Genomic DNA, 19,112 nt, shown 5'->3' on the forward strand with positions numbered 1-19,112 from the left:
GTTTCTCCTCAGTGGGGTTTAGGAGAAATATAAAACACAAAGTCGAGCTTGTGATGAGAGCTCAATTCAGTCTCATGAGACAAGAAATTGCTTATTCTGAGCAACAACATTTTGCTAACTGTTCTGCGCTGTGGCTAAATGCCAAGTTTAACTTCATTAGCTAAAATTCTAGCTTAAAATTAGCTCAAAAGTTAGCTAGCTAAACGGGATTCAGGGTTATGATGTATAAGACAAGCTCGGATTTCCTTCGTTATTAATAAGACTGTACACATCAACCTTCATGAGAAAGGAGTTCAATACTGAGAAAAAGTACAAGCTTAAGGGTTAAATCTTTAATGTTCGCAGAGCTACGCCCCCTCCTCGATACCCCACGCACCGTTGGTAACCATGGAAACGGCTGTAGATACTTTAGGTACCAGAAACATACTTCCTGGACTCAGAGACATCTTTGCTCATTTATTCTTATTATGACGTTTTATTTTTTAATACAGTGATGATGTACATTAAGGAAGCACTTCATGGTGTTGATGGCACCTCTCTCTCTCTCTCTCTCTCTCTCTCTCGCTCTCTCTCTCTCTCTGATGGGCAACCAAACCTAAAACAAACTCTTAGCACCATTTTAAACTGTGCAAACAGTCTGTGCAGAAAAGAATTGTGGTAACTTTATTATCAGGAAGCTCTAGAGTGTGTATCATGGAATTATAATAATATACTACATACAGGATCTCTATATACATACAGTACTGTAATATTCCAACATGTGCTTCAGTGCTCAGCTTAAAGATTCCTGTTACAGAGACCACCATCAGCTGAGTGTAAAGGTCAGGGGGTGTAAAGTGTCCGCAGACATGAAGCAGAAGGGGTGTGTGTGTGTGTTTTTATCCATAATGTTATTACTGATCATCAGCAGAAATCAGACAGCTTTCAAAAATAAGTATTTTAGATGTATTGATGTAAAATTGCATCTGTCTGTCTGTCTGTCTGTGTTACTCTCAGTATTTAACGTCCGGAGCGAAGCGGACTACAGCCCTGCTGCGTGGTTCCTCTGGCTCCTGCTCGCCTCCAGAAGTTCCAGAGGAATAAAAATCACTGACTCGTCCAACTGCAGACTCTGATTCACTAGGGTCAGGATGGAGAGAGACAAGGGGGTTGGGGGGGGGTAATGGGGGGGTTAGAGAGAAAAATGAACAAAGTAATTCAAAGTGAAGGATAGGGACAGACAGAGAGAGAAAGGCAAGAAGAAACAGAAAAAGAGAGAAAGAGGAAGGATGAGAGACAGGTAGAAAGAGACAGAGAGAAGGGGACAAATATGGAGAGAGAGACAGACAGACAGACAGGGAGATAATGGGGGGGGGGGTGAGAGATAAATATAAACAGAGACAGAGATAAAAAGAGGCAGGAAAGAAGAGACAGAAAAACAGATTGAGAGAGAGACAGAGAGAGTGATAAGACATTTCATCCAGTGAGAACAGAAATGAAGCCTTCAACATCCCGCACCTTGTTGCTGCCGTTAAGTTCGTCTATCACTTTCAGACTAATCAGATTACCGTACATTCCCGTTTAAACCCATCTGTCTACAAGCTTCAGGATCTCACAGGGCTCTTTAAATCTAATCTAATCTAATCTAATCTAATCTAATCTAATCTAATCTAACAAAATCTAACCATATCAAATCATTCAGAGGAGTTGAGTTTAACTCTGGGTTTCTCAGGTTGTTCAAGACTTCAAAACATTCAGTGGAGACTTCAGTACAACAAACACACACACAAATACAATTAAGAAAAGTTAACTGTAAATAATTCACACACACACAAACAGCAGCTGATAAGACCATCTCGTTAATAACAGAAGGATAAGAGAATCAGAACACATTTAGAGTCAGATTAAGTGGCTGCGCAAGTGAACGCTAACGCCGCTGAGCAAACCCAGCGAGAAGAATGGATTAGCTACAGCAGAATCAGCATGTGCACTGAAACACATCACACCTTTAGTGAGCACTGTTGTACTGAACATCAGCACCGCTGTGTATAACAGCACGACCCGGAGTGTGATGTGGCCGTTATACAAACGTCACTCTTGTATAAACTGATAGAACAGACAATGAATCAGTGCTGTTTCAGATACACCACACAGAGACACTGACATCCATCAGGCTAAGTGTCTGATAGTTAGATACGGTGCAGCAAAAAAACGATCGATTCAGTGGTGTATCGTGATTCTTTTGTGTGTCAGGTCATGTATTGCACTGACACCAGTAGTGCTCTAAACTATTCACACCATATCGAATCAGGACATTTATAAAATCGTGATATGTATAGAATCACCATACAGATCGAATCGCACCGAGGTATCATGATAGTATGGTATCAGGTGGCCCCTGGTGATGACGATGGTGATATATAATGGACTTCTCTACACACACACACAAACACACACTCACACACAAAACCGTGGGTTTTAAATACATGACATTCAACTTCAGGACAAAACCATGAACCCCAGAGCGAAGGCTTTCCATATGGAAGAGAGTGATGTGTGCATGCCATGTGCCCGCTCTCAGGTGTGTGTTTACCTTGGGTCAGGTAGAGCGCAGCGCCACAGGTGTTGCTTTAGCGTCTGCACCCACCCGATATCTCGGATTGGCTGACAGAGCTGAACGTAGTGCTGCTGTTTTAGCACAAGCCTTAAAGAAATGGAAAAAATGAGACGGAAAAAAAAGGTCCACGGATTAGCTACAGCAAAATCAGCGTTTGTCACATGACTCACATCAGATTACTGTAAGACAATCCTCCGTCATGACATCATCATCATCATCATGGTCACCTGACTGTAGTGAGACCGAATCTGCTGCTTTTTTACTGAAAAGAGAAGTGAAGCTGAACGCCACGCACATCTTTGATTTATTTCTACAGACTGCTGAAACATTCTGAAGGATCAACACTGGAGGAGTGTATATCACACTGAAAGAGTGTATCTCACACTGCGGGAGTGTATCTCACACTGGGGGAGTGTATCTCACACTGGGGGAGTGTATCTCACACTGGGGGAGTGTATCTCACACTGGGAGTGTTTCTCACACTGGGGGAGTGTATCTCACACTAGAGAAGTGTATCTCACACTGCAATGGGGAAGTGTATCTCACACTGGGGGAGTGTATCTCACACTGCGGGAGTGTATTTCACACTGGGGGAGTGTATTTCGCACTGGGGGAGTGTATTTCGCACTGTATTAGGGGAGTGTATCTCAGACTGGAGAAGTGTATCTCACACTGGAGGAGTGTATCTCACACTGCGGGAGTGTATCTCACACTGCGGGAGTGTATCTCACACTGGAGGAGTGTATCTCAGACTGGGGGAGTGTATCTCGCACTGAGGGAGTGTATCTCGCACTGAGGGAGTGTATCTCGCACTGAGGGAGTGTATCTCACACTAAGGGAGTGTATCTCGCACTTGGGGAGTGTATCTCGCACTTGGGGAGTGTATCTCGCACTGGGGAAGTGTATCTCACACTGGGGGAGTGTATCTCACACTGGGGGGGTTTATCTCTCACTAGAGAAGTGTATCTCACACTGTATTGGGGGAGTGTATCTCACACTGGGGGAGTGTATCTCACACTGGGGGAGTGTATCTCACACTGGAGGAGTGTATCTCACACTGCAATGGGGAAGTGTATCTCACACTGCACTGGGGAAGTGTACCTCACACTGCAATGGGGCAGTGTATCTCACACTGGGGGAGTGTATCTCACACTGGAGGATTGTATCTCACACTGGAGGAGTGTCTTTCACACTGGGGGAGTGTATCTTACACTGGGGGAGTGTATATTATACTGAAGGAGTGTATCTCACACTGGAGGAGTGTATCTCACACTGGGGAAGTGTATCTTGCACCAGGGGAGTGTATCTCACACTGCAATCGGGGAGTGTATCTCACACTGGAGGAGTGTATCTCACACTGCGGGAGTGTATCTCACAATGCGATGGGGAAGTGTATCTCACACTGCGATGGGGAAGTGTATCTCACACTGCAATGGGGAAGTGTATCTCAGACTGGAGAAGTGTATCTCACACTGGAGGAGTGTATCTCACACTGCGGGAGTGTATCTCACACTGGAGGAGTGTATCTCACACTGGGGGAGTGTATCTCACACTGGGGGAGTGTATCTCGCACTGCGGGAGTGTATCTCGCACTGCGGGAGTGTATCTCGCACTGCGGGGGTGTATCTCACACTGGGGGAGTGTATCTAACACTGGGGGAGTGTATCTCACACTGCAATCGGGGAGTGTATCTCACACTGCAATGGGAAAGTGTATCTCACACTGCAATGGGAAAGTGTATCTCACACTGGAGGAGGGTATCTCACACTGGGGGAGTGTACCTCACACTGCAATGGAGGAGTGTATCTCACAGTGCGGGAGTGTATCTCACACTGGAGAAGTGTAAGATACTTCTCTAGAGAGGAGTGTATCTTACACTGCAATGCGGGAGTGTATCTCGCACTGGGGGAGTGTACCTCACACTGCAATGGGGGAGTGTATCTCACACTGGGGGAGTGTATCTCACACTGGGGGAGTGTATCTCACACTGTGGAAGTGTTTCTCACACTGGGGGAGTGTTTCTCACACTGCAATGGGGAAGTGTATATCACACTGCACTGGGGAAGTGTACCTCACACTGCAATGGGGCAGTGTATCTCACACTGGGGGAGTGTATCTCACACTGGAGGAGTGTATCTCACACTGGAGGAGTGTGTCTCACACTGGAGGAGTGTCTCTCACACTGGGGGAGTGTATCTTACACTGGGGGAGTGTATATTATACTGAAGGAGTGTATCTCACACTGGAGGAGTGTATCTCACACTGGGAGAGTGTTTCTTGCACCGGGGGAGTGTATCTCACACTGGGGGAGTGTATCTCACACTGCAATCGGGGAGTGTATCTCACACTGGAGGAGTGTATCTCACACTGCGGGAGTGTATCTCACAATGCGATGGGGAAGTGTATCTCACACTGCAATGGGAAAGTGTATCTCACACTGCAATGGGGAAGTGTATCTCACACTTAGGGAGTGTATCTCATACTTGGGGAGTGTATCTCACACTGCCGGAGTGTATCTCACACTGCGGGAGTGTATCTCGCACTGGGGGAGTGTATTTCGCACTGTATTAGGGGAGTGTATCTCAGACTGGAGAAGTGTATCTCACACTGGAGGAGTGTATCTCACACTGCGGGAGTGTATCTCACACTGGGGGAGTGTATCTCGCACTGCGGGAGTGTATCTCGCACTGCGGGAGTGTATCTTAGACTGGGGAGTGTATCTCAGACTGGGGGAGTGTATCTCGCACTGAGGGAGTGTATCTCGCACTGAGGGAGTGTATCTCACACTGGGGGAGTGTATCTCACACTGAGGGAGTGTATCTCGCACTTGGGGAGTGTATCTCGCACTGGGGAGTGTATCTCGCACTGGGGAAGTGTATCTCACACTGGGGGAGTGTATCTTACACTGGGGGAGTTTATCTCACACTGGGGGAGTTTATCTCTCACTAGAGAAGTGTATCTCACACTGTATTGGGGGAGTGTATCTCACACTGGGGGAGTGTATCTCACACTGGAGGAGTGTATCTCACACTGGGGGAGTGTATCTCACACTGCAATCGGGGAGTGTATCTCACACTGCAATGGGAAAGTGTATCTCACACTGGAGGAGGGTATCTCACACTGGGGGAGTGTACCTCACACTGCAATGGAGGAGTGTATCTCACAGTGCGGGAGTGTATCTCACACTGGAGAAGTGTAAGATACTTCTCTAGAGAGGAGTGTATCTTACACTGCAATGCGGGAGTGTATCTCACAGTGCGGGAGTGTATCTCACACTGGAGAAGTGTAAGATACTTCTCTAGAGAGGAGTGTATCTTACACTGCAATGCGGGAGTGTATCTCACACTAGAGGAGTGTATCTCACACTGGGGAAGTGTATCTCACACTGGAGGAGTGAATCTCGCACTGCGAGAGTGTATCTCGCACTGCGGGAGTGTATCTCACACTAGAGGAGTGTATCTCACACTGGGGAAGTGTATCTCACACTGGAGGAGTGTATCTCACACTGGAGGAGTGAATCTCGCACTGCGAGAGTGTATCTCGCACTGCGGGAGTGTATCTCGCACTGCGGGAGTGTATCTCGCACTGCAGGAGTGTATCTCGCACTGCAATGGGGGAGTGTATCTCGCACTGGGGGAGTGTACCTCACACTGCAATGGGGGAGTGTATCTCGCACTGCGGGAGTGTATCTCGCACTGCAATGGGGGAGTGTATCTCGCACTGGGGGAGTGTACCTCACACTGCAATGGGGGAGTGTATCTCACACTGGGGGAGTGTATCTCACACTGGAGGAGTGTTTCTCACACTGGGGGAGTGTTTCTCACACTGCAATGGGGAAGTGTATCTCACACTGCGATGGGGAAGTGTATCTCACACTGCAATGGGGAAGTGTATCTCACACTGCACTGGGGAAGTGTACCTCACACTGCAATGGGGCAGTGTATCTCACACTGGAGGAGTGTCTCTCACACTGGAGGAGTGTCTCTCACACTGGGGGAGTGTATCTTACACTGGGGGAGTGTATATTATACTGAAGGAGTGTATCTCACACTGGAGGAGTGTATCTCACACTGGGGGAGTGTATCTTGCACCGGGGGAGTGTATCTCACACTGGGGGAGTGTATCTCACACTGCAATCGGGGAGTGTATCTCACACTGGAGGAGTGTATCTCACACTGCGGGAGTGTATCTCACAATGCGATGGGGAAGTGTATCTCACACTGCAATGGGAAAGTGTATCTCACACTGCAATGGGGAAGTGTATCTCACACTTGGGGAGTGTATCTCATACTTGGGGAGTGTATCTCACACTGCGGGAGTGTATCTCGCACTGGGGGAGTGTATCTCGCACTGGGGGAGTGTATTTCGCACTGTATTAGGGGAGTGTATCTCAGACTGGAGAAGTGTATCTCACACTGGAGGAGTGTATCTTACACTGCGGGAGTGTATCTCACACTGGAGGAGTGTATCTCACACTGGGGGAGTGTATCTCGCACTGGGGGAGTGTATCTCGCACTGCGGGAGTGTATCTCGCACTGCGGGAGTTTATCTCAGACTGGGGAGTGTATCTCAGACTGGGGGAGTGTATCTCGCACTGAGGGAGTGTATCTCGCACTGAGGGAGTGTATCTCACACTGGGGGAGTGTATCTCACACTGAGGGAGTGTATCTCGCACTTGGGGAGTGTATCTCGCACTGGGGAAGTGTATCTCACACTGGGAGAGTGTATCTCACACTGGGGGAGTTTATCTCTCACTAGAGAAGTGTATCTCACACTGTATTGGGGGAGTGTATCTCACACTGGGGGAGTGTATCTCACACTGGGGGAGTGTATCTCACACTGGGGGAGTGTATCTTACACTGGGGGAGTGTATCTCACACTGGAGAAGTGTATCTCACACTGGGGGAGTGTATCTCACACTGGGGAAGTGTATCTTACACTGGGGGAGTGTATCTCACACTGGAGAAGTGTATCTCAGGGCGGATATGAGATATATCAAACAAAAACTCTGACGGTGTATCATGTTTATCAGACCTCACTCTGCACTGAGACGATACTCGGGTCCCAGAGCACAGATACGGAAGTTTGGTGATATTTCATCATCAGCTAACCCTGCTCTACTGGAGCTCTCTTCCATGTGGAGAAAACACACAACACACACCACACACACAACGCACACCACACACACCGACAGGAACAGATAACACAGATAACACACACACACAGAGTAGTTCACCTACCGTTTAGTCCCAAACCCGCCACGCTCCCGGGGACGAGAGGGATGAGGTGGACAGAGAGGGGCGTAGATGGGTGGAGGAGGTTAAACTGAAAAACCAAACAAATCAGAAAAAAAACAAAGAAAAAGAAAAGAAGACGAGGAATGGAAAACCTGGTGATAGGGAAGGTAGAAGGAAAAAGGGACAAACAGGAAGTAGAGGAAAGGAAAAAGAAACGGAAAAGTGAATGAGCTGAACAGAGGAGTGTGGAGGCGGGGTTAAGGAGAAATAAGTGAAGAACAAAGAAGAAGAGAGGAGCAAACAGGAAAAGGCCACGGAGGAACTAAAGTTGTATGGAAGCACATGAGAAGGACAGGGGGACTGGGACAGGAAAGAGAAGAGGAAGCTAGGGGAAATGGGCAGAGGAAGAAATGGATGGACAGAGCCTGGACGAATAATTAAAGAAGATAAATGGGAATATGGGAGATGCAGGAAGTGGTGAAGATCATGAGAAGGGACAAACAGGAAGTGAAGGGTGCAGGGGATGAGGGAAGTGCAAAGGAAAACAAAGCAAAGGGGTCTGATGGGAAGAGTGTGGTGAAGAGGATGAGTGAGGAAGAGCAGGAAGTATAGAACAGGATATAAAGAAAAACAGAAAAAAGGAATGAGAGGAAGAAGAGAAGGAAGGGAGAGAAAGTGAAAAGAGGGAGCGGAGAAGAATAAGAAAGGGAGAGGAAGAGGAGAGGAGAGGAGAGGGATGATAAAGAAAAAAGAGAGGGAATAGAGAAGAGAGGGAGAGAAAAGAAAGGAAGAGAAGAGAGAGAGAGGGATCCTTCCCATCTCTTAAACAAAACGCATCCAGACACTTGGGCTTCTTGCCGTGGTGTTTATTAGCAACATGTTCTATTATTATGAGCAAAGCAGATAAAGTACAGGTCACATGATCACAGGTTCATCATCGCCGCTCCCTCTCTCCCTCTCTCCCTCTCTCTCTCTCACTCCTTTATCAATGCCTGAACAGTGCATGTCGTTAAAAGTAGCACCAGTGATAAGCGGGCGTGGTGTGTAGAACATCTGTCCGTGTGTGTCCTAACACCAACATTACTCTCATTTAACACTAAAGCTAAAGCTAATCTGATTAGCGGCTTCGGAACATTACAGGACCGGAAGTAAACTGACCGAGAGACGCTTCATGTGTGTGTGTGTGTGTGTGTGTGTGTGTGTTTTCACACTGAAGACAAGAAGAGTGAAATGATCACACACACGTGTTCCTCTTCACTTTACCTGCCTTAACGAGTGTGTGTTTATGTAGTAACGAGTCTCCACTAGCCTGCTAACGAGGATTCCATGAGCGGATCAGCATCGTGTGTTTCAGCTTCCTAAACTAACACTAACACACAGACCTAAGGATACACACATCACACCACAAAACACAGAGAAGAGCGTGAAGCAACATCAAAGCACAAAACACACACAAGGCCAGAGACAGACGAGGGAACAGCAGCGAGGAGGGACACACACACACACACACACACACACAGCCGTAGTATTTACTGATTTTTCACTTACTACACCCACTCTTCTGCCCTGTGTGTGTGTGTGTGTGTGTGTGTGTGGTGGTGAAGGTCAAAATAAAAAAATCTAAATCCCTAAAACTTTTGAGGACAAAAGCATGTAGATGTCGACATTGTGGCATTGTGGCAGTGTGGTAGAGGAGTGGAAAACTAGGGAGGAGAAAATGAAGGAGAAAGAAGAATAAAGAGGACAAAAGAATGAGAGAACAGAGAGGGACATGAAGTAGGAGGAGCATTGAGGGACAGAGGACAAACACAAACAAAGAAGGACAATTAGGAAGATGGAGTTATGTGAAGAGGAGCACAAGGGAGGAAAGAAAGAATTCAGGAGTGACATGTGAAAAGGATTACACAAGATCTGGATGAGGAGAGGAGGAGGAGGAGGGCGTGAAGAGGAGGAGGAGGATGAAGAGGAGGGTGAAGAACAGCAATAAGGAGGATAAAGAGGAGGTGGAGGGTGAAGAAGATGAGGAGGGTGAGGAGGAGTGTGAAGAAGATGAGGAGGGTGAGGAGGAGTGTGAAGAAGATGAGGAGGGTGAGGAGGAGTGTGATGAGGATGAGGAGGGTAAAGAGGAGGAGGAGGAGTGTGATGAGGATGCGGAGGGTGAAGAGGAGCGATAAGGAAGATGAAGAGGTGGAGGATGACGAAGAGGAGGAGGAGGGTGAAGAAGAGGAGGAGGAGGGTGAAGAAGAGGAGGAGGAGGAGGAGGTGGAGGACATGTAAGAGATCAAAAAGGAGAGAAGGAAAAGAGAAATACGAGGAAGAGGATGACGAAGATGAGAATGTTGGATCACTAAAGCATAATTAATAATAAATAACCTCTGTCTGGGACTCCAGTGTGTGTGTGTGTGTGTGTGTGTGTTTAATTTTTCTGTCATTTATTACCATTTTTTTCTTTTGTTTTTTATTCCCTTGTTATCCCTCTCTCTCTCAAACACACACACACACACACACACACACACACACACACTGCTTCCCTAAAGACAGATACTTACACCATCCCATAATACATAATCACATTACTCTGGTCTAGTTGGTTGTCATAGCAACAGCGACCCAGCCCTTGTTACTGACTGCACTCCTGTATAGCTCCACACACACACACACACACACACGCACACACACACGTCTATTACACAGTGCTGCTGGAGCTGGACTTCCTCTAATCACTCTTTATACAGTCGCGGTGAAACAAACAAACATAAACATGTCTCAGTCACACAGTGTGTGTAGTGTGTGTGGCGTGTGTAGTGTGTGTGGCGTGTGTAGGGTGTGTGGTGTGTGTAGAGTTTGCACTACTCTGACACAGACACGTCAGTCTGTAGGAGCTGCACATTAGCGCAGACTAGCACTGTGCTAAATCCAATGCCAATGTTAGCACTAAAGGGCAGCAACAGATTAGCATGTGCTAGCATTCAGTTATGGACCTTAAATCTCCCTATTTTTGACTGCAGGATTTCTCTCTTTCCCTTTCTCTCTCTCTCACACACACACACACACACACACACACACAGACAGTAAGCTAGTGAACAGCTACAAGAAGCAGGTGTTAAACATGGCTAGCTGTCTGCAGTAACTCAGAGATCATCACGTGACCAGCTTAGCATCAACTGAAGGGCCGGTGGCGGAGCGACTAGCGCTCTCATGCTACGTCCTGGGGGATGATATAAAACAAGGGCGTGGCTGCGAGAGCGAATTTATCAACATTCACACGGTATCACACTGTATCGCATACAGCTCTACTCTTCATCCTTTTTATAGTCTGCAGGGTTTCTGCATTTCTGCAGTTTGTTTTCTCAAATTAAATTGTAAAATTATAAACAAACGTAAATAATAAACAAACTAAAATAAACTAAGTACACAAAATAAGTACTTAATATAAAACTTAATTTAATTAATAAATAATTAATAAATAGATGGTTTACAATTATTTTACAAAATTAACTTAAAGCAACAGTATCAGTTTTTCTGAAGGTTTACAGCATTATTTAAGATTTAATAATTTAAATCTTTATCTGAATCTTTAATGAATAAAATGTAAAACAAACTATAAAAGAAACTTAATTGTCTGTTTCCCGAAAATCTCCCAATTAACAGCTGACAGATTAATTTTATGTTTGTAAAATTAGGGTAAAATAATAATAATAATAATAATAATAATAATAATAATGACAATTAAAATAAATGATAATAATTCGATTATCTAAACGTTTAATTAGAGTAATCTTTTTAGCAGAGTGAGTTACATCCCTGTAGTCTGGCAGTACAGTCACATGGGCTTCCCCTTTTATCTGTTTATTACGAGTGCATTAAAGTGTAGCATGTGATGTGAGACGCAACCAGAGATATGTGCTCAGACAGGCAGAGACACACACACACACACACACACACACTCACATGCTCAGAACAAGCAGGCAGGAAGGGTACACACATTTATCAAAGGAGTTGTGTCATTTTGTTGTTGTTGTGTATGGATGGAAATGTCTGCGTCACGGTTCATGATGCATAAAATTCATCAATGACACCAACACCCCCCCAAACCCCCCCCCCCCCACCCCCCCCACACACACCTCCCCGAGTCCAAGTTCCTTCGATAAACGTGTCCCAAGTGTGATGATGCATTCCATCAGCCGCTCCATGCAGAGAACCAGCACCAGCATCATCGGCGCCATCCATGGGCCAACCGGGGTAGCGGTTGCCATGGAAACCTCACCTCTGAAGATGAGGAGTGAGGGTGGGGCAGAGTGGTATAGGGCAGGTAGGCGGGGCTGGGCAAATGCAAATGACTAATGATCGCATAATGAGGGGCGTTAACGCTTTATAAGTAGAAGAACCTGACAAGCGTAAAAGAGAAAGAGGGAGAGAGAGAAAGAGAGAGAGTAAGAGGGAGACACAAAGAAAAAGTGACAGAGAGAGACACAGAGAGAGAGAGAAAGACAGAGAGACAGAGAGAGACAGAGAGAGAGAGACACAGAGAGAGAGAGACAGAGAGAGAGAGACATAGAGAGAGAGACAGAGAGAGAGAGACAGAGAGATACACAGAGAAAGAGAGAGAAAGAGAGAGAGAGAGAGAGAGAGAGAGAGAGAGAGAAAGACAGAGAGACAGAGACAGAGAGAGAGGTGTTGATTTTGTAATGGCCCTGGGTCAAACAGGGCGGAGCTTAAATGTAATCTAATTAGCCAATCGTAAACTTTCTGTAAACATTTGGGCTAACGATAAATAGCTTTAAGGTAATAGCTAACTAGATGTCAAGCTAACTAGCCTCATTAATTGTAGCTTGTTAGCTAGTTTAGCAAATGTTGCCAATGTAATCTTGTCTGTGTAATTAAATCCAGCGCAGTTGTCATCGAATCCAGTTTAGTATTGGAGGATTATATAAATTTAAGCTCCGCCCCTTTTGATTCAGGGACTGCTGACATCTGGGACATTCTGGATGTGGGAGTGTCTGAGAGAGAGAGAGAGAGAGAGAGAGTGAGAGAGGAAGAGCACTACAGTGAGGGAGGAGTCGCTGAGTGAAAAGCTCTTAGCTGATTGGTCCAGCCTCTGCGGCTGTGTTGAGGAAGAGAGGAAGTGAGAGGAGAAGTGCGGTGGTGTTTACTCTTTCGCCTCAGCCAGTTTGTTGTTCATCTCTTTACTTTTCTCCTTGCCGCTCGGCCGCTGGTTCTCCGAGCTCTTCTTCTTGGTGCCGCGCCCCGACCCCGGTGCCGCCTGCTTCTCCTTCGACTTCTTCACCGCTTTACCGTGAGAGGACGGCGTCTTTTTCGGCTTGGAGCGCGGGACACTCGATGTGTCCGCCTGCAGAGAAACGTTCAGGCATAAAGCACAAGTGGGCGTGGCCAAGTTATTAAGCCGTCTACTGCATATCCTCTTCAATAACGATGTGTATTTGCAGAAACCAATAAAATAAAATGACCCTGCTGAATAAACTGTTTAAATCTATTAAATTATCTGGTGTGTAAACGTCTCTGTTCGTTCTCTTCAAGTTCAACAGAAAAAAAACATATCTGCATATCATGAATATAAACGAGCGGGGCGGGGCCTCACCCTAGTGGGCTCGAAGTAGGGTTCGCTGTACAGCGTGCGCACTCTCCTCCTCTCCTGCGCCTTGTTGTCAGCTGCCTGCGCTTTGCCCTGCTCTCCCCTGTAGGTGGCGCTGTAGCTTGTCTCCAGGTCGGTCTTCCCGTCCGGGGGCTGGTACTGGGACTTGGCGCGGATGAGTTTGGCCGGTTTCACGTCTGTGTACGCTTTAAACTCCGTCCTGCAAATGAAAGACGGTGAGATTAGAGACCGGGACACGGAGGAGAGAGACGTATGTAAAAAGAGAGACAGGTGACTAGCGGGAGGCGTGGTACGACTGGGAGCCAGGCGTGTTTGGGTTCGGAATTTAGTCTGAAGTGATTCTGTAAGTGGAATGTGTGAGATTCCTGATTAGCACACACTGCTGGGTTTACTGGAAATCGCACCAGTGCTCGAGTGTGTGACGGGAAAACGCCCTGAACCCACGAAAACCACCAGGGGCGTCAGGTTCATGCACAACTCCAGCTGATTCAGCTTCTCTACTGTGTGTGTGTGTGTGTGTGTGTGGGCAACATAATGGACAACACGATGGACTGAACTGTATTAAGATGATGTGTTAACAGGTGTGTGTGTGTGTGTGTGTGTGTGTGTATTGCCAGGTTATCAAATAAAACAAAATAAAAGCTTGATTCTGATAACTATAAGGCATCCAGGAGACACGTGTTAGCGTTTATTCACTTATGGGTTTGGCTCCAGTTCTCTCTCTCTCTCTCTCTCTCTCTCTCTCTCATCATATTCCCTAAGTGGAGGAAATTATCGAGCGAGTAACATGATTAGAATATAACAGGCAGCAGCGGAGGAGAAACCACTACAGCACCATAACTCAGATTAATCCTCTGAATCAGATCTGCAGCAGGACTCGCTGTCACGTGTATCGCTGCTTCATCACACCAGCCCGGTGTATCAGGAGTGATTCCTTACAGAAAAACCACTTCCTCACCACCATCATCACCATCATCATCACCACCATCATCATCATCATCATCAACATCATCATCATCAACATGTGGAACGAGAGGAAAACAGAGCGAGGGAGAAACGGACATGCGGAAAGCTTCGTAACAATGACTCTGGTGTCCTGAGGTTCATCTGGTGCTTGGTACTGACTCTAAAAGCCAACACACACACACACACACACACACACACACACACACACACACAGAGTGAAACAGGCATTAAACCAGCATCGTGTAATCCAGAATAATGAGTTAATTAGAGATCTTAAATGAGTAAATGCTGCGGTGAGGCCCAGCTGCTCAAGCACACACACACACACACACTTCTATTCGTTACTACTTCCCTGCCTTTCTGAAAGAGCCCGTTGCCATGGTGACGCACTGGCAGTGTATAGAGATGTGAAGAGAAGCCAGAGAGGTGCATTGTGGGTAAAAACTCTGCCGTCTCAGTAAAAAAGCGATTCAACAACAGCACAGGATTTCAGACGGAAATAAAGAGGTGCACAGGGTAACTGACCACACACACACACACACACACACACACAATTCATACATAGAGCATGTGCTATAAGCACAGAGAAAGGAACCCCACAGCACCCAGCTGAAGGGGCGGAGCCATCAGTAGACCTCCAGCCAGTAAGAGCGCTCCCCAGGTCACCTGATGCCACACTGCAGGCTGCCATTAACACTGTCTGTCTCCTCCAGCTGACTTCCATCAGTCACTCTTACAGAACCAACACGGCATCACTCACCGTCCACAAACACACCCCATCCCCCCCCCCCCCCCCCCATCACTATGTCCCCGATTGACCTGGCGCCGTCTCATCCCCTGTAACATCCCAGTGTAACACTTTAGCACACTGTAATGAAAAAAAACAACAGTTTCCATGATGTCGGTGTTACTCTAGCGGAGCCCTGAAAGGTCCCGTGGAGAACCCTAAAACTGAGCACTCTTTTCATAAACGGGGTTCAGAGAGAACATCTGTGTAGAACAAACAGTAACTATGAACAGAACCCTGTTAGGGTTGAGAGAGGAGTGTGTGCTGGTCGAGTGTTTGCACATTATTAAGAGCATTAGTTCAGGTGCAGCACAACCCCAGTGAGCACGGGTACGACTGCAGGACGTCCCCACGACACATTAAAGCTCTAAACCCCCCCCAAAAAATAAACCATCCATCTAGGAACCACTACTCTAACTAGGGACCATGGAGGACAACAGTGATTACGGTTGTATTTATTCCTATTTTTATGACTGTGATGGGACCTCCAGCCAACACTGACACACACTTTTACACACTACAGAAAATTTGGGAACGTCAGTTAGTCTAATCTGCATGTCTTCGGACTGTGGGAGGAAACCCACTAAGCATGGGGAGAACATGCAAACTCCATGCACTCAGAGGCAGGAATCGAACCCAGACCCTGGAGGCGCGAGGCGACAGCTGTCTGAAGGTTGCCTTCATTAGCCTTTAAGTAAGAGAACTGAACACCCCAGACACTATTTACTTTAGTCCTCATACTCAAATGTTCTCCAGGAGACCCGCGGGCCAGTGTGTGTCCTCACTGGAGTATAAACTGAACTCCAGATGTGTGTGTGTGTGTGTGTGCGTGTGTGTGTGTGAGTGAGTGTCTGCAGTGAAGTGGGCAGGGCAGAGAGGCTGTGGGGCCAAACAGGAGCTTCTTAAAACCCTGGAATAAAGTTCACCTGTAGGAACTCCCGCCGCCGACTTCATCCTTGATCTGCCGGTTGAGCGCGTCTGCGGCCGCTCGCCCTCCGAGCGTCTGCGGGTCGGGCTTGACCTCTGACCCCTTGTCGGTCTGGTCCTCCATCTTCTTGTCCTGCCTCCTCTTCAGGATCTCCTTCTCCTGCACCCTGTCTGCGATCTGGCCCTTCTCCACGCCCCCGTCCTGCTCCGCGCGGACGGCTTTGGGGATCCAGGGGTGATCCCTGCGCGGGATGGGCCAGGGCTTAAAGTCCTTCTGGTACTGCGTCTCGGTGGCCAGGGGCACTTCCGGTTCGTGGTACTCGCGCTTGGGCTTGCAGCTCGGCTCGCGCCGCACTTTCCACGCTTTGAAGTCCTGGCGCATGACGGAGCCATGCGCGCTCTCGCTCGACGCGGCAGTCGGGTGCGCGCCCGGGCCCTTGGAGACCGCCACCTGCTCCTGCGCGCTCCCGGTGCCGCCAGGCTGCGTTTCTATGGAGACCCCGCTCGCTCCGGGCTGCACGCGCGGCTGGACCGTGTCGCACGCGTCCGTGTAGCTCGTGAAGACCAACGGCACCGCGATGTCGGCCTGGTCCAACTGGGACCAGAACCGGGCCATGCAGCACGCGCGGGTAATACACGGCCACGCCATGCTTTAGTACCGCGTCTGGGGCGTGCACACACACACACACACACACACACACACACACTCAGTCTCCGTGCACTCAGATCGGATGGAATCCGTTACCTCGCGCGCCTCGTTTGCCCTTACAGCAGATCAAAGAGATCAGATCTAATGTCCTCTTTATAAAAACAAAACAACAACAACGTTATTTTAAAATCATCGCTGCAGTGGTGATGATGAAGATGATGATGATGGTGATGATGATTAATAATCTTCGCTGCTCTTCTGGTTTTTGTCTCCTATTTAACGCATAAACCCGCATGAAGCTCGCGCGCTGTCTATCCGTCGCCCCGCCGCGCTCGCGCACATCCTCAGCACCGGGGACGGTGAGTCGATCGGGTAAGGAGCCGATTCTCTGAACCGATTCCTCACACGGAGTCGGTTCGGGGGCGCTGAGTTCCGGAGCAGAAAGTGGACGAGTTTCAGCCCTTTAAAGCTTCACTGTAATAAACGATGAAAGCTTCGACTCTCCGGTACAAGTGACTCGGAGTCAGAACCTGAGTCGACTCCTGATTCGAACAGCCGGAATAACAACAACAAGGAGAGTTTCTGCATGGTGCAGCAGCCCCGCCCCGCCCCGCCTGGCCCCGCCCACCATACACCTCCCCCCCCCCTCACCTCAGCGTCCCTCCGCGAGCGCTATAACTGCCCCCCCCTCCTTCTCCTCCTCGTGACCACGCCCAGTATGAATTATCTCCACTGTGATTAGTCAGGCTTCGCCCACGCGGCGTCTGACCATCCTCTCTGATTGGTTAGTAAAAAATACAAAATAATTTTAAAGAAGAAAATATTCCTGAAGATTTATTTTATTTTATATTAATATTAATATTACAAATATGTACATTTAAAATGTTTACATAAGCCCATTATCTAACACAGGAGATAATTAATTAATTAATTTCACTGAATTAATTTTGATTATAATAATGATGATTTACATTTATATTTAGCGGACTCTCTTATTCAGAGCGACTTACAGAAGTGCTTTGAAGTTTCCATCATTAAATAGATTCCTTCACTGGGTTACTACCGATTAGTAGCTAGTAATCAGTCACACACTGTTAAAAAGGTTTTTATTTATTTTTTGATGATGAAGATGATGAAGATTTAATCTGTATATAAATAAAATATTTTTTATCCTGTACATTGGTCAGAACTCGCTCTTTCAATGATATCTTTATGTTTCATAAATTGGGGGACTCGAAACCAGGAAAATTTTGTGTCTGTATGTCTGTATGTCTGTCCAGCTGAGTTTCTATGTAACTTTGGTCCTTCTGTATTTACATGAAGTTATGAGTAGCTTTATGCCATATTTTTTATGCCGTTCTTATTCAGCGTGTTCAGGTGGGCGTGGTTATACGCACCACTTAACCAATCAACGTGATAGTTTACCATGTATAGACAGAGTATGACAGAAGACACAGAAACGAGTGTAATGCACTTACAAGCTGCCACAATCCTTAATTCACACACACACACACACACACCTTACTCATCATGCCTTACTTCAAAACCTGGTACGTACACTATGAAAACTTGATTCAAAATGAAATTAAATCAAAATGTTGAGTAGAAGAGAAGTTATGAGCAGTTATGTGCCAGATGCAAATCAGCTGATTTTAATCTTTAACCTTTTACCTATTCCTACAAACTCTTTACCTTAACAATGGTGCACTTTCAGTTGATAGAGTGTCATGATTTTGCAGGAATGTTCAGTGCACTTATTCGTATCATTAACAACTAAAGTCCATTATAAGCTGCAGTAAATGGGGTGCATCATCCACAACTTGCACCTCACTCCATCATAAAGTCAACGTCATTTTTAGGATGCCCCCTAACAACCTTTAAAGGACTCTGGAAATGCTTAAAAAAATAGACATAAAGAAGAGCACAGAGGTTTAAATGAATGAGTTTCTTTATTATCAATATCACATGCAGTCCTGAGAGGAGCCGGTGCTGTGCTTCAGTTAAAGGGAGCGTTTATTTTTGGACGTCGAACAAGCAGATGGTCGTCGTGTTCACACTGATGGTGCCGTTGGCCGCTAGCTTCCGCTCGCAAAAGCGCCGCTTCTCACACTAGCCATCTGTAGTAAACACGGCGCCAGGTTCAGTGTTGAGGTTTAGTCACGTCTGAGGACTGAGATGATCAAACACATGATTAAACAGGGTCATTTAGTGCTTCACATTCGGGGAACTTCGAGCCCTGAAGCCCTGACGCACCTACACTGAACACACGAGCCCGTGTGTACATTCAGTGAGGAACTCCTGTGACATATATCTTTAAAAAGCTCATAAAACAAACC

At 46.9% G+C, this 19,112-nt stretch overlaps 1 protein-coding gene across 2 annotated transcripts; it reads right to left on the bottom strand.

Moving 5' to 3' along the window:
• Nucleotides 1-460: 460 nt before the first annotated feature.
• On the bottom strand, nt 461-16,908 carry map6a (microtubule-associated protein 6a). Of its 2 annotated transcripts, XM_053516169.1 has the most exons (5): nt 16,127-16,908; nt 13,433-13,646; nt 12,987-13,183; nt 2,573-2,683; nt 461-1,119 (listed from the first exon to the last, which is right to left on the bottom strand). In XM_053516169.1, the coding sequence occupies exons 1-5, from the start codon at nt 16,774-16,776 to the stop codon at nt 993-995; spliced, it is 1,299 nt and encodes a 432-aa protein (XP_053372144.1). In that variant the 5' UTR covers nt 16,777-16,908; the 3' UTR covers nt 461-992. The 2 variants fall into 2 exon arrangements, with proteins under 2 accessions (XP_053372144.1, XP_053372145.1); XM_053516170.1 differs by lacking the exon at nt 2,573-2,683.
• Between the last annotated feature and the right edge of the window lie 2,204 nt (nt 16,909-19,112).

This window comes from Clarias gariepinus, chromosome 17 (genome assembly GCF_024256425.1).
Source record: "Clarias gariepinus isolate MV-2021 ecotype Netherlands chromosome 17, CGAR_prim_01v2, whole genome shotgun sequence".
NCBI classification, from domain to species: Eukaryota; Metazoa; Chordata; class Actinopteri; order Siluriformes; family Clariidae; genus Clarias; species Clarias gariepinus.

What these genes read in the sequence shown, in the direction of transcription:
- map6a (XM_053516169.1), bottom strand. Translation starts at nt 16,776, where the DNA reads ATGGCGTGGCCGTGTATTACCCGCGCGTGCTGCATGGCCCGGTTCTGG. An exon ending in GGCGGCGGGAGTTCCTACAG is followed by an intron (nt 13,647 to 16,126) that starts GTGAACTTTATT and finishes TTTCATTTGCAG; the next exon opens with GACGGAGTTTAAAGCGTACA. An exon ending in CCTACTTCGAGCCCACTAGG is followed by an intron (nt 13,184 to 13,432) that starts GTGAGGCCCCGC and finishes GTTTCTCTGCAG; the next exon opens with GCGGACACATCGAGTGTCCC.